At 36.7% G+C, this 13806-nt stretch overlaps 2 protein-coding genes across 21 annotated transcripts in view; one reads left to right on the forward strand and one right to left on the reverse strand.

Annotated features, from left to right (window-relative positions):
• Positions 1-13049, reverse strand: part of SETDB2 (SET domain bifurcated histone lysine methyltransferase 2) — a 75313-nt gene extending 62264 nt beyond the window's left edge. For 2 of the 7 annotated variants that reach the window (XM_070520636.1, XM_070520629.1), the window contains exons 1-2: positions 12407-13049; positions 6430-6788 (exon numbers count right to left, since the gene is read on the reverse strand). In XM_070520636.1, coding sequence (XP_070376737.1) covers positions 6430-6445 — 16 coding nt within the window. In that variant the 5' untranslated portion in view covers positions 6446-6788; positions 12407-13049. Of the gene's footprint in view, positions 1-1361; positions 1430-6429; positions 6789-12406 lie in introns of those variants that run through there. The other 5 variants (XM_070520634.1, XM_070520630.1, XM_070520633.1 and 2 more) reach the window with 4 other exon arrangements.
• A 29-nt stretch (positions 13050-13078) lies between these two features.
• CAB39L (calcium binding protein 39 like) overlaps positions 13079-13806 on the forward strand; it is a 148127-nt gene continuing 147399 nt past the window's right edge. For 5 of the 14 annotated variants that reach the window (XM_014838938.3, XM_014838939.3, XM_014838937.3 and 2 more), the window contains exon 1: positions 13079-13208. The gene's annotated coding sequence lies outside the window, so the exon portion shown is untranslated. Of the gene's footprint in view, positions 13209-13409; positions 13590-13806 lie in introns of those variants that run through there. The other 9 variants (XM_070520642.1, XM_044777171.2, XM_070520641.1 and 6 more) reach the window with 5 other exon arrangements.

Below are 13806 nucleotides of genomic sequence, written 5' to 3' on the forward strand. Positions count from 1 at the left end.
TTATAAAATGTTAAAATCGATGTATGTTTAAAATTAATTAAGAGGGCCTTAAGCAAAGGAGGGCACATAATAATAACTGCACTTGAGAAAGGTCACTTGAGAAACCATTGGATTAATGAGAAGAGACCTCAGTAAGTTTACAAAAATACATCTTTCTTAATAAAAATTAAACCCAGAATGCAGAAGTTTGGCAATGGAGTGAGAATCTTCGTAAGAGACTTAGGTCTCAGAATCCTAACTCTCCCTGGCAAAGTCACCTTACCCAAAGGGTATCTCTGGCTAATTAGGGTTGCCGCCACCACGCCACCAGCCCTCAGGAGGAACATTGTTTCCCTGTTAACCCTCTGGCTCAATGTGTACTACACAAGACTAAGCCTACTTTTAATTCCCCACAGCACAGTTCGTACGAGTTTCAATATTTGAAACAAATGCAATGTGAGAGGACAAAAGGGATGAGGAATGATGCTTCAGAGGTAGGCAGGGGCCCTGACATGGATGGCCTTGTGTGCCACGCTAAGCAACTTCATTTTTATATGGAAGGCTATGAGGGGCCACTCAAGAAGTTTAAGCATCTTATGGTGTGATTCAGGTAGCAGTGGGAAGAGGGAGGAGTCAAGAATGATTTCTAAGTGTCTGACTCAGATAACAATAATTATAGTAATGATATTCACTGAGACAGGGAATAAAGGTAGAGAGACCAGAGAGAAATTCAAGTAGGGCAAGTAAACTGTAAACACAGGCTCCAGAGTAATATCCGGTCCAGATATACAAATTGTGGCGTTAACAGCATACAAATGCTTGCTGAAGACACAGAATAAATGTGATTAGGGAGAATGTAGAATGAAGAGGGTCTTCTGTACGACATCAACAAATAAAGAACAAGTACAAGAGAAAGGAACCATGGAGACCGAGAAGGAACAAACAGGTGGAAGGAAACCCCAGGAGAGTAGCACCTCAGGAGTCAATGGAAGAACAGGAGTGGTGATTAACAATCTGGGCTTTGCAGTTCAGATGTATTTGGGTTTGAATTCCAGTATTGCTACTTAATAGCTGTGTGACCATATCTGTAAAATGGGAATAATACCAGCATCTGCCTCATGGAGTTGATATGCAGATAAGCACATGGCAGTTAGCAAGAAATTACTGTATATAATTTAACAGGGAATATAGTCTTAGGCAAAAGGAATTAATCTTTAATTGAGGAATTTTAGAGATCATTCAGCTAAGTGGGGAAAATATTTTGTGAAGCAAGGCCTTCCCCAAATCCTTAGAATCATTAAGTTTTTCACTGAGAGATAACAACAAAGATCACTGCATTTAGGCAAAACTATTTATGAAAGCAATTAATTGATTATTGTTACCATGTTTCTTTTCATGGATATGAGTCAATACTTCACACTAGGGACTTGTCTTTATTTGAGGTGGACATCTAGAGGGGAAGGATGTTGAAAGGTGTTTAGAAATAGCTTTTGGTAGCATTATAATCTTCCGGAATCATACACAATTCTCTCCTGGCCTGAGAAAATAAACAGTGATGCTGAAAGAAAGCAATCAGAACTTAAGTAAATTTTTGTTTTTCACTGACTATCATTTAAAACTGTTAGAAATGTCAAGACATGACACCAAAAATGAGTTATTTAAAAAGTGAACAGGGTGAATGCTTAGCCTTGGAATGGATTAATAAAGAGAATACTGGTAATATAATTTAAGAAAATAAAGCCAATGAGAAAACAATGAAAATATCTGCTTGTACAATAAATGAATGTAACTAAGCGATTCATATTTACTTGTTCTAGGTTTTTAACATATTACTCCTTATGACATCCTTATTATCTCATACTGCTAGATTTCATTCTCATATTTAAATGGCTCTTCTTCCTCATGTCTTCCCTCTTGATCATTTTTGTCTTCTTGTTATAGAAACTTTTAACCACACTAATATTAAGTAAGAAGAGAGATAACCAACATATCTGATAAATGAGATTAACAGATCCAGTTACTAACTTTTTTGAACAAAGAGGCTAAATGAATATCATAAGAAGAAATATTTGAGTGATTTCATTTCAACTGTAGACCGCAGAGATGGTTACTAAAATGTAAACAATTTTGGTTTCTTGCTCCTTTTCTTTACTTCTTTGTGCATTACATGCATGCTCAGGGTTGTAATTTAAAACTGGAAATATTTCAGTATATTTTACTAGAAGACATTTACAAAGAGTACATGAGCAGGTACTTGAATTGGAAATCAAATCAGTATATTAATATTGCTGCTACTTGCCTCCAGAAATACAGAACACCATCTGGTAACTCCACTGTTCTTGCTCCCTCACTTAGCTAGATATGACTATTTATTGTAAGAATATAATCATGAAGCAAGAAGTATAGCAGCTTTGTAAAGAAGGAAGATAACTAAATTATATATTTACACTATGTGCCTCCACATCTCATTTGAGATAGACATTCTTTGTAAACAGGCAATGCTCATGAATCACACTAATCTGAATTCATTTAATAGATGAATATTTATGGAGTACTTACTAAATACATGGATAATGACCTAGGTACACAGAAATATATGTATCTCTCTATCTTTTCAGGAGCTTCAGGGCATCGGTCTAGAGGATCTCTAAGACATATTTGAGCCTATGATCCACAAAGTGTGCTCTATGGACCCTTGAGGGTCCCCAAATCCTTTCAGAGAATACACTATGTCAAACTATTTTAAGAGTAATACTAAGACATTATTTGCCCTTTTTCTTCCTGTACTAACATTAAGTGATGGCACAAAATCATTGGTAAGTAAGAGTGTTGGTGTCTTAGCACGAATCAAGGCAGTGGCACCAAACTACCAGTAAGTCACTGTATTCTTCACCACCACTCTCACTTAAAAATGTCCTGGATAAAGCAACATATATGATTACCACAGTACAACGGCTAAGGAAAAGCACTTGGTGAGATTGTGTGAGTTGTAAGCTAAACAAGCTGCCTTTTTTTTTTTTTTTCATGGAAAACCATTTCTACTTAAAAGAACTACTAATAAAAATTAAGGTTTTTCAGATTTGGGTGTTTTGCACACATTTTCTCAAAAATGAACAAAGTGAGCTTATCACTTGAAAGACAGAACTGACAGCACTTGTTGCTAATGATAAAATTCAAGCTACAAAGTTAAAACTAGAAATTTGGAAACTTTGCATCTGCCATGATAAGCTTGACAGCTTCTCAATAATTAGTCACATTTTGATGAGATTGGCAGCAATATTAACAAATGTGATTTTTTAAATATTATATCATGAAATGTATCGATATTTGGAAAATTTGCATATTCACTGAACCAGTATTTTCCAAGTGGCCAATGCATGATGTTATAAAATCATACATGTGTAAAAGACCCATTCAAAGTGCAAGACAGACATATTTTAATGTAACAGAGTGTAAAAAACCTCACTGATAAGAGTTCAGATTCCACATTATGACTAACCTTGAAGGAATGACTACTTGTTGAGTTTTGTAGTTGTATGAAAGAAAAATATTCACAATTATCTGAAAGGCTATTAAAATATTTTTCCTTTTTCCAATTTCTTGTCTGGGTGAAGCTTCATTTTCTTTATACATCCCAACCAAAGCACCATATCACAACAGATTGAATGTAGAAGCAGATATGAGAGTCTCTCGTCTATTAACCCAACTATTAAAGAGATTTGTAAAAATTTAAAACAATGTTCTTCTAATTTTTTTTGTTTCAGAAAATAGTTATTTCTCACAAACATGTAACTTACGTTAACATGTTGGGTTTACTATTAAAAAATGAGACAATTAACATTTTTGAAGATTCTCAGTTTCTAATACAGTAAATATGAACAGATATTATCCACATAAACAAAAGCTGTTAGAGGTTTTAAATACTTTTAAGAATATAAAGTAGTCCTGAGATCAAAAGAAAGTTTGAGAACCACTGGCCTAGATAATGTCCCAGTGAAATCAGTACAGCAGTACCCCCTTATCCACAGGGGATATGTTCCAAGACCCCCAGTGGATGCCTGAAACCACAGATAGTACCAAACCCCATATATACAATGTTTTTTTCCTATACATGCATATCTAAAGATAAAGTTTAATTTATAAATTAGGCACAGTAAGAGATTAACAACAATAACTTCTCCTTGGCATATCCAAATTGCCAGCATCACTATTCATGTGCTTTGGGGCCATTATTAAGTAAAATAAGGGTTACTTGAACACAAGCACTGTGATACCACAGCAGTTGAGATGGCTACTAAAGTGACTAGTGGATGAGTGGCGTATACACTGTTAATACACTGGACAAAGGGATGATTCATGTCCCAGGCGAGACAGAGTGGGATGGCGCAAGATTTCATCATGCTATTCAGAACAGCATGCACTTTAAAACTTATGAATTGTTTATTTTCTGGAATTTTCCATTTAATATTTTCGGGCCATGGTTGACTGCAGGTAACTGAAACCACGAAAAGTGAAAGCATGGATAAGGGGAGACTACCACACTATGATCTGTATAACAATCCATACATTACAAGTATATTAAAGGGTGGTGAAACTATTCTGTATGATACGGCCATGGTAGATACATGACATTATGCATTTGTCATAAAGCAGAAAGAGTGAATACTAATGTATGCAAATTTTAAAATATCATTTAAAAGGTCAGGATCCCAGGAAGGAATGCAGATTGTGACAAGAGACTGTATTACAAATGTATACACAACTTCACTGAAGGATTGGGTAGAAAACGTGCTGACCTAAATAACTTTGGAAATAAGTGGAGTCCGAAAGACTAAAAGTAAAAGGAACTGTGAACAAGCACTGAAGTTTTCTACCTGGGAGTAAGTTTACCTTTCTGATACTGCTAGACATATATACTGAAAACAAACAATTAAGTAACTGGATAACAGTGGGAACCACGTTTCTCATTGTGGGAGTGGGAGTTTACCGATAAGCAAGGAGAGTAGGCTAGAATGATCTATGTGGTGACAGATTATACTTGGAAACATCAGCATAAATTCATATTTAGATTAATATAGAGTACAGATGGTTACATATAGAAATATTTATGGATATGTGTATACACAGGTTAGTATACATATATTTCCTTGTTCTGACAGCTGAGAGGGCCTATAAGCAACGACATCGCGTAGCAACAAGCAGACCTGTTATCCAGATCTTGGTTTCTAATAGCATTCTTTAGCAAAACGAACCAGGCTCATTCAAGAAATGGCTGATTCTAGGACTGGGACAGGAAATATACAAGATGAGTCTGGAGCATCTTCTAACCATAAAATAAAGAAGTGCTAAATAACAAAAATAACAAAATAAAACAAAAACAACCTATATTAATGAGGGTACTTCAAAGGGACACAGCCAAGTGAAAGAGGTTCCAATGGTCAATCTGGGACAATATGAGTTACAAAATAAAACAGTACTGAACTATAACCCAAATTATAAAATAAGTATCCATGATCACATACTGACATAAATACTGAATAAACACATAAATGAGGGAAAGGAGACAAATCTTCCTTGCAGAAGAATTCCATAATTAGTGCAGGTAGTCTGTTCTCAAGGAGAGGGAACATAAATGCCCCACTCCTTATGCGGGAGCGCATAGAGAATTCCTGTCAGAGTACAGCAGGGAAGGGCGGGGGGAGAGTAATTTATAGTGGAGAAACCAGATTACACTATGTCAGCAAGCTCGACATCAAAAAATGAGAAACCATGTTGATAACATGAACGCTTGATATAATGTGGTAAAACTGGTACTTTATCTCTCCCTCCCAAAAACCCATAACCCCAGTCCAATCATGAGAAAAATTCAGTCAATAATTCCAATAGAGGGGCATCCTACAAAATACTTGAATACAAAATCCTACAAAATAAAAATCAAGCAACGTTTGAGAAACCGTCACATTCAAGAGGACCCTTAGGAGACATGATGAGTAAATGTAATGTGGTATCCTGTATGGAATCCTGGAACAGAAAAAAAAATCAGGTAAAAACTAAGGAAATATGAATAAGCTATGGATTTTAGTTAATGTGTCAATAATGGTTCATTAACTGTAACAAATGTAGCAGCCAAATGTTAAGATGTTAATTATAGGCAAAACTTATAAACTTGGGGCAGGGAATATGGGAACTCTCAATTTCTATGTAAATTGAAAAGTTTTCTAAGAAATAAAGAATATTTTTTAAAAGTACGTTAAAGTACTGACTTAGCATTAGATACACAATTAATTATAAACAGTCAAAATTGTTGGCTACATGAGAATAAACCCTTAACTCCTTTTAATTCAGAAAAGTCGCTTGCAATGAAAAACCTTGAAAATTCCACAATTCAATTTCATTAAGTAGTCTATATACTTTTAAACATAAAGTTTAAGAATGGTTTTTTCAACCTACCATTTCTTTCTCCCATCTTTTGGCGTTGTTTATAAACATAAAACTCTTCAAAATTAACTTCATTAAAGGAGTGAATCACTTTGATTGGAGAATATAACTGGGATCCAACTGTGGTCTCTATGAAATTCGCAGTCCTCAAAGAAAATACATCATTATACCATTCTAAACCAAATATTCTTTGATACTTCAATTTTCAAATAGAAATTGTGGTTGAAGAAACTTTCAGAAATGACCACTAGTCCAAACTAATGACAAGTCCATGCATCTTTATCAAATGAATATTTATAGTCATATCAGTTCATTGACAATATCTTTTTAAAAATAAATACCAACTTCATCTTTTGGTCCATGAATGTACTCTGCAAGGAAAACAATAAAGAATGGGACATATTTGTAAAGAATAAAATATATAAGGAAAAAAGAGATTCTTACAACAATAACTCTATCTTTTAAAACAGCATGAACTATCATGAAAAGAGAATACATATGAACTGGGAAAATGTGTAAAATATCAAAATTAGGAAAATTACAGAGAAATTAAGAATCACTCATATTTAATATATTTGTTAATTAACATAAACTATCCCCATTTTATAAATACTTTATAAAAGCTTTTAAAATGAGGATAATAATGCTAACTACCTCAAAGGATTGTTGTGAGAATAAGACAAACACTTAGAATAGTGATTGGAATATACAAAAGACCCAATAAATTCTAGCAATTATTATTATTTTTCTTTCAATATATACTTTTAAAACAAAATTTGGATTTTAGTATACATAAGTTTTTATAATCTTTCATTGATAACATGTCCTGCACTTTCCCCCATCACTAATATTTTTCTATGACTTTTAGGTGGCTGTATAATGTACTTTGGTTAATAATCCATATATTAAAGTACACTAACGAATTTTAATAATTAAATTTTAATAAATGATTAATTAGTACTGTAAATAAAACACTATATTGGACATTTAGATTGTTTGTATTTTTCCAGTATACTAATTAATGCTGGAATATACTTTATATATATCTCTGATTATTTCCTTAAGATATACACCTAGAGGTGGAACTAACAGGTCAAAAAGAGATCAACAATTTTCAGTCTCAAGATGTTAGTCAACATATGATAAATTCTTCTCCCATTCCCACACCACATCCACAGAAATGTTAGAAGTTCTTTTTTGTTTTTTAGCTGAGGAAGATGAGTCCTGAACTAACATCTGTGCCAACCTTCCTCCACTTTATACATGGATCACGGCCTCAGCATGGCTGATGAGTGGTGAAGAACTGCACCCAAGGTGCAAACCCGCAAACCCAGGCGACTGAGGTGGAGCATGCTGAACTTAACCACTATACCACAGAGCCAGCCCCCTAGAAGATTTTTTTAAAATTAAAAATATATAGTCATGCTGAAAACAAAAAAGGAATTCTCTATGTACCAAGTCTGTGAGAACTCTCTGGGGAAAGGAAACAGATGGGAAGCTGCAGAGATAATGCCAATCACCATCACAACATGGCAAAGGAAGAGCCAGCCTTCTCAGAGGAGAAGAGTCCACAACCGAGAGTCATCAAACATCTGAGGAAAGCTACACCACGAAAGAGACTTAACAAGCTCACCAATAGAGGAAGATTGGCAACACATGTTCACTCTGGGCCAATCTTCCTCACCAAAAAAAAAAAAAAGAGGAAGAAGAAGAAAGAAAGAAAGAAATGCCCGAGGCAAAACATTAATGGAAGATTAAGTCTGAACCCAGAATACTATTTTAGCCAAGCTATCTGTCAATGCCGAGAGTAAAAAAAGAGACTTTTACAGACATTCAAAGAGCCACTCAGAGACTCTCTGAAAGAAGTAAAGAAGTACTTTGTGAATAAAAACTAACCTAGAAGGAAGTACTGAGGTACAAGAAGCAATAGTGAGCAAATAAATGAGTAACACACAGTAATGCTAGATAAATACAGCCTAAAAATGGGTTTTAATAACAAATGAAACAAAAATGCTAGAAGATATAACCATGGGAAATTATGTTCTTTTTTGAAGGGGCGATGGAAGGGGATTGTCACAAGATCAGAGAAAGTAAAGTAGAAGCATACTACTAAGTTCTTCTTCATAGGAAGGATATCAATACTAACTATGTTTAGACTTTGTTAGGAAAATATAAACTTAAAAACTGGGTTGAAAACGTAAAGGTAGTCCATTAAAAAGAAAACAGGTAGAACAAAGAAAACTTGGGCTTACCTCAAAAAGAGAAATGGAAAAATAACATACAAAAGATACAAAGAGAAGCATGGTAAATAAGATGAGAAGAAAAAGGCCAAACATGTTAATAATCACAAAAAAAGTGAATATGTTCATCTTACTTAATAAAGGACAGACTCTCAGATTGGATTGCAAGCAAAACCTAGCTATGATATTTTAAAATAAGAGACCCAATTAAATCACAAAATATCATCTAAAGGTTGAAATGAAGGGACATGAAAAAAGACATACTAGCAAACACAGGAAGAAACATTCATATCAAATAAAATAGAATTTAATATGAAAACCAATAAACAAAGAGAAATGTTTTACAGTGACAGAACAATTCACCATGAATATCTCATGGAAATGATTGACTTAATACCAAATAGGCTCAAGAAGTAAAAATCCCAATTAGAGGGATAAATTATTATCCTTATTAAAATCTTAATAAAAGAAGATAAAAAATATTTTTATGTTAATAAAAAGAAATTAAAACAACAGTTAAAGATCTTAAGAGCTGCACGCCACACATCCCCACCTCTTACTCCGAGTACACCAGGTTCATAAAGTTTTATAGATGAATTCTACAAAACTTTCAAGGAATGAATAACTTCTATAGTACACAAAACAGTTTCAAAGCAGGAAAAATATGGGAAGCTTTGAACTCTTTTTTTATGATTAGTAAAACCTTGACACCTTGGGTAAGAAACTCAAGGCCAAAAGCACTTCTGGGTAGAGAAGCAGAAATAGTATGTAAAAATATAAAGCAGTAGAGCGTTGATGCAAACAATCAATAACCAATCTATAGATAAGAAAGAGTGATAGTGATTGATATTTAATGAGCCAACGCTGAGGACTAGCCCAGAAGCATTATCTTCCCCAGAGAAGAAAGCACCCCAGAGAAGTGTGGTTTACAGCATGGTTATGTATCGTTTCAGAACAAAGAACATACATCAAGCATAACAGGAAAACAATTTTTTCCCCCAAAGTGACAAGGAGATGTCCTCCTGCAGTTTAGCACGTACATAGCAGGTCAACTTGACCTTGGCTCTCTGGGAAGAAGAGCTTATCTTCAAAGAAGTGCTGGTATAGGCTTCAGAGAAAGGGAGACATTCATCCCTATCTTTAAAGAGCGCATTCTGTGCTTTGGGGAAATGTTTGAAGCAGATGTACAATGCACGTCTGGGGGGCCATAAGTCAGTCCGGTTTTGGAAAAAGAAGTTTTAGGCCAAATCAGATTTAAAATGGACTTTCCATATACTTCAATATGCAAAAACATTGTTATTCTTACATTTTTATCAAGAGTAAAAGTATATTACCAATGTAGGGTGTAACCCAGGAGTACCCAAAGGTTTAACATAGGAAAGTTTATCAATGTAAATTGCTACATTAATAGATAAATGGAGGAAAACTATCCTCTCCGACACAGAAAAACAAAACAAAAAAATTCAATAGAAGTCAACAATTATTCTGGGGAGGAGGTAAGAGGGGGAACACTTAGCAAACTAGGAATAAGAGAGAACTTCTTTAACCTGATAATGACTACTAAAACCTAGCAGCAAACAACATACTCAATGAGGAAACATTAGAAGCATTTTCATTAAAGTGAGCTCAGGATGAGGACACTTGCCACCACTGCTCTTATTCAATATGGTACTGGAAGTCTTAGAGAGATGCAGTAAAATAAAGAGACCTAAAGATTGTAAAAAAGAGAAAAAGCCATTGTAGAATAAACAGAAACTAACAAAAATAAAATAAAGTTAAAAGCCAAGCAAACAGTTGAGAGAAAATGTTTGTAACATATTTTAACAACAGTAACAAAAAGGGGACATAGCCATAGACAGTGAAGAAATTTGGTAAAATTATACAGGTACATGGTATACAGGACATATAAAGAACTCCTTAAATCATTAAGAAAAAGATGACTCAATAGAAAAGTGGGTAATTTTTAAAAGAAATTATAAAAATTTACATAAGTTATAGGTTAATAAACATATGACTAGATACTGCAACCTTACTAATAATCAGAGAATGAAAAATTTTTTTAAATGAGTATCATTTTCATCCATCAGATATGCAAAAAGTAAGATGATAGTATCTTGGTTGGTCTAGATTGTAGGGAAATTGAAATTTCATTAACAACTTGTGGGATGTATAAATTAGCAGAAGTATTTTAGAGGCAAATTTGGCAAGACCTATTAAAATTAAAAATGTTCATAACTTAAAACCAAACAATTCCACTTTTAAATATATGTCCTTGAGATACCACATGTGCACAAGAAAACATATACAAGGATTTCCCTTGCAGCATTGTTTCTAAGGTGAAAAACTGGAAGAAACCTAATGTCCATCAAGAGGAGGACAGTAAATAAAACATGCTATATAGTACATGTCACACAAAATAGAATTTAATATGAAAAAGAGACAAAGAAATATATTTCACATTAACAGAACAATTCAGCCATACACTGGAACACTATCCAGCAGATAAAAAAAATGAGCTGTAAACAACAAAATGAGATATAAATAACATGGACACGCTGCAAAAACACTCAAGTGAATAAAGTTCCAAAATTACATAGTATGACACCATTTCCATTTAAAAAAAAATCACGAATGCATATATGCACATATAGAGTACATATAAACATAAAACAAAGACTTGAAGGCTCTGCACCAAAGTCTTTGGTATGTGTGGGGGGGCCAGGGGGGACACAACTCAGGGATGGTGAATTATGCTCTCTATCTGTAAGGTTCTAATTTTGTAGCAGAATGTAAAAGTGTGCTGAATTTAAAATTTAAGTATACAATTTTCAAAAAAGGATTGTCTATCTTAAAGTCTCCTGGAGCATATTGCCAAAATGCTTTCCAGAAAGGTTCTACCAATTTACACTTCCACCTACAACATATAAACATGGTTGGTAAGAGCTTCTTTTTAAAGAGGGCCTCACCAGTGTCCTCCATCGCTTCTGAAAATTTAAAAGTAACTGAACTTAAAAAAGTAAAAACATGTTCTCTGAAAAAAATTGCAAAATATAATAAAGCATAAAGAAGAAAATTTAAATCACTCATAATCTCATCATCCAGAGACAACCAGTGTTAATATTTTGGAGCACAACAGGGATTTTTAAGTTTGTTCATTTTTTCCCCTTCTCACTTTTTCATTTTGGCAGAGAAGGAGTCGGTCTGTTTCACTTCAATTTACGGTTCTTTTTCGTTTTTAAAAATAGGCTCTTATGAAACTGTGACCATTTCTTCTCTGTTCTTTAATTAGGATGACAGTAAGGGACGTTTACCGAGTCTAAACTACGTGTCAGGCGCGCTTCTGAACACTTCACAAATTCTTATTAATCTGCATAACGATCAAAGGGGATAAATCAGCATGCCAGTTTTTCCAATGAAGAAGCTAAAGCATGTCACACTGTAAGTGGCAGAGACAAAAAATAAGGAACCAGGCAGTCTGGTTTCAGAGCCCATGGTTTTTGATTATTCCACTCTACCGCCTCAAAGTTACCTCTTTTCTTGGCCTCATTCATTAATACATACAGAACTTGCTGTGGGCTTCCACATGCCGAATGGTACAGTTATATACTGTTGCTTATTTTATTTAATTTCTTATTGGGTAAGAAGTTGTTGGGTTGTGGTTAAGCAAGGTCAGAAGCTCTTAGGATCTGATCTCAACTACATGACCCTGGATAAATGATTTTGCTTATTTAGGGCGTGTGCAGTCTTACCTGCGAAATGGGTCAGTGGTTAGACCTTCAAGTTCTGCTTCTGGATTTTATACTGCAGTCCATTTCCTACAGCCCTTTTTATAGCCTCTGGTTCCCAGCTGCTGAGCAGTCACCTCATATTAAGGTGTCCACCGGGAGACTGAGACCGAAATGGGGGTTGAGAACTCAGTGCGCCCGTGATCAATTCTCCAGCCCGGGACTGCACGTGAGTGAAAGGAGAAGGGAGGTTGCAAGGTCCTGGGCCGGAGGAGCCGTCGCGGGGCAACCCAAGGCCGTGCCTCGGCTTCACGGGCTCCACTGCGTTTTCCAAGCCGCCCGCCGGACCTGACGGCTGTCCTCCGCCCGCTCCGTAGGACAGGCTGGATTTCCCCGCGGGCCGGGCTCCTCTCCGACTCCACGCCACCGACAGCCCACGGCCCCAAGTGTCCCCTGGCCGGGACCTACTTCACCATGTACTAGATCTCACCTCAGCAACAACTGTTCCACCTCGCCTCAGCCAGGGAGTGTGCACCCCCCAATTTCTAAAGTCCAGGCCTACCTAACACGAACCCTAAATGGGAGGAGTCGGACACCAACGACTTCCATCACCTGGCCGGGAGCCCATTGGTTGTATACCCCACTGGGTCCACGCCTCAAAGGCCCTGCGCGCGTACCGCCGGCAACGCGGTGGCGCCGGAGCGCGCCTCCTTCCGATTGGCTGCCAGCGCTCTCGGGTTGTCTCGCGCGCCCTGGCTGCGCCAATGGAGACATCCGCGGTCGAGTGGCCGGCATCGCTGGAGTGGTGGTGCAGCTGTTTCCTCCGGTAGGTGCTTGGCTGCCATCTTGTGTGTGGCTGGGACTGAGCTTGGCTATTGAAAGCTTACTTAGTACCTCAAGGTGTAGACGGGTCCTGAGGGAGCCGACCCGGCGCGTTCTTGCTTGTTTGAAAGGGAGGGCTTTTCCTGGCCTGAGTCTCAGCTCTTGCTCGGGAGAGCGACGAATGGGAGGGGCGGGGAGGCCACGCTTTGGTTTGGTTGTCATTGTGTAGGCTTGGTGGGGGCTCTAATGCCTTAACACTGATTCCTTGGGTACCTGGGAGCTATTCCAATCATCTTTGTCTCGGAAAGATTCTGACCATCAAGCCCTAATTACTGACAAAGGAAGTTGGCTGATGGACTGCCTGATTTAGGAAGGAACAAGGCTGGTAAGGGACGGGGAGAGAGGGAGATGCCTCACTACTATCCTCAGGTTCGAAAGAGACGTCTTCATTTTGTGTCGTTAATGAGGGAGCGGCTGCTGAAGTGTTTGCTCTTCTCGGTAGTTACCCTGTGACTAGTGCCATCCTTTGGTGGTAGTGGGCGGCGGGTTCTCCGTTTGGGCGGTTTTATTCATTAGTGTGCAGCCAACATTCCTGCAGTGGT

The sequence above is a fragment of the Equus asinus genome, chromosome 11 (assembly GCF_041296235.1).
Source record: "Equus asinus isolate D_3611 breed Donkey chromosome 11, EquAss-T2T_v2, whole genome shotgun sequence".
Lineage (NCBI taxonomy): Eukaryota > Metazoa > Chordata > Mammalia > Perissodactyla > Equidae > Equus > Equus asinus.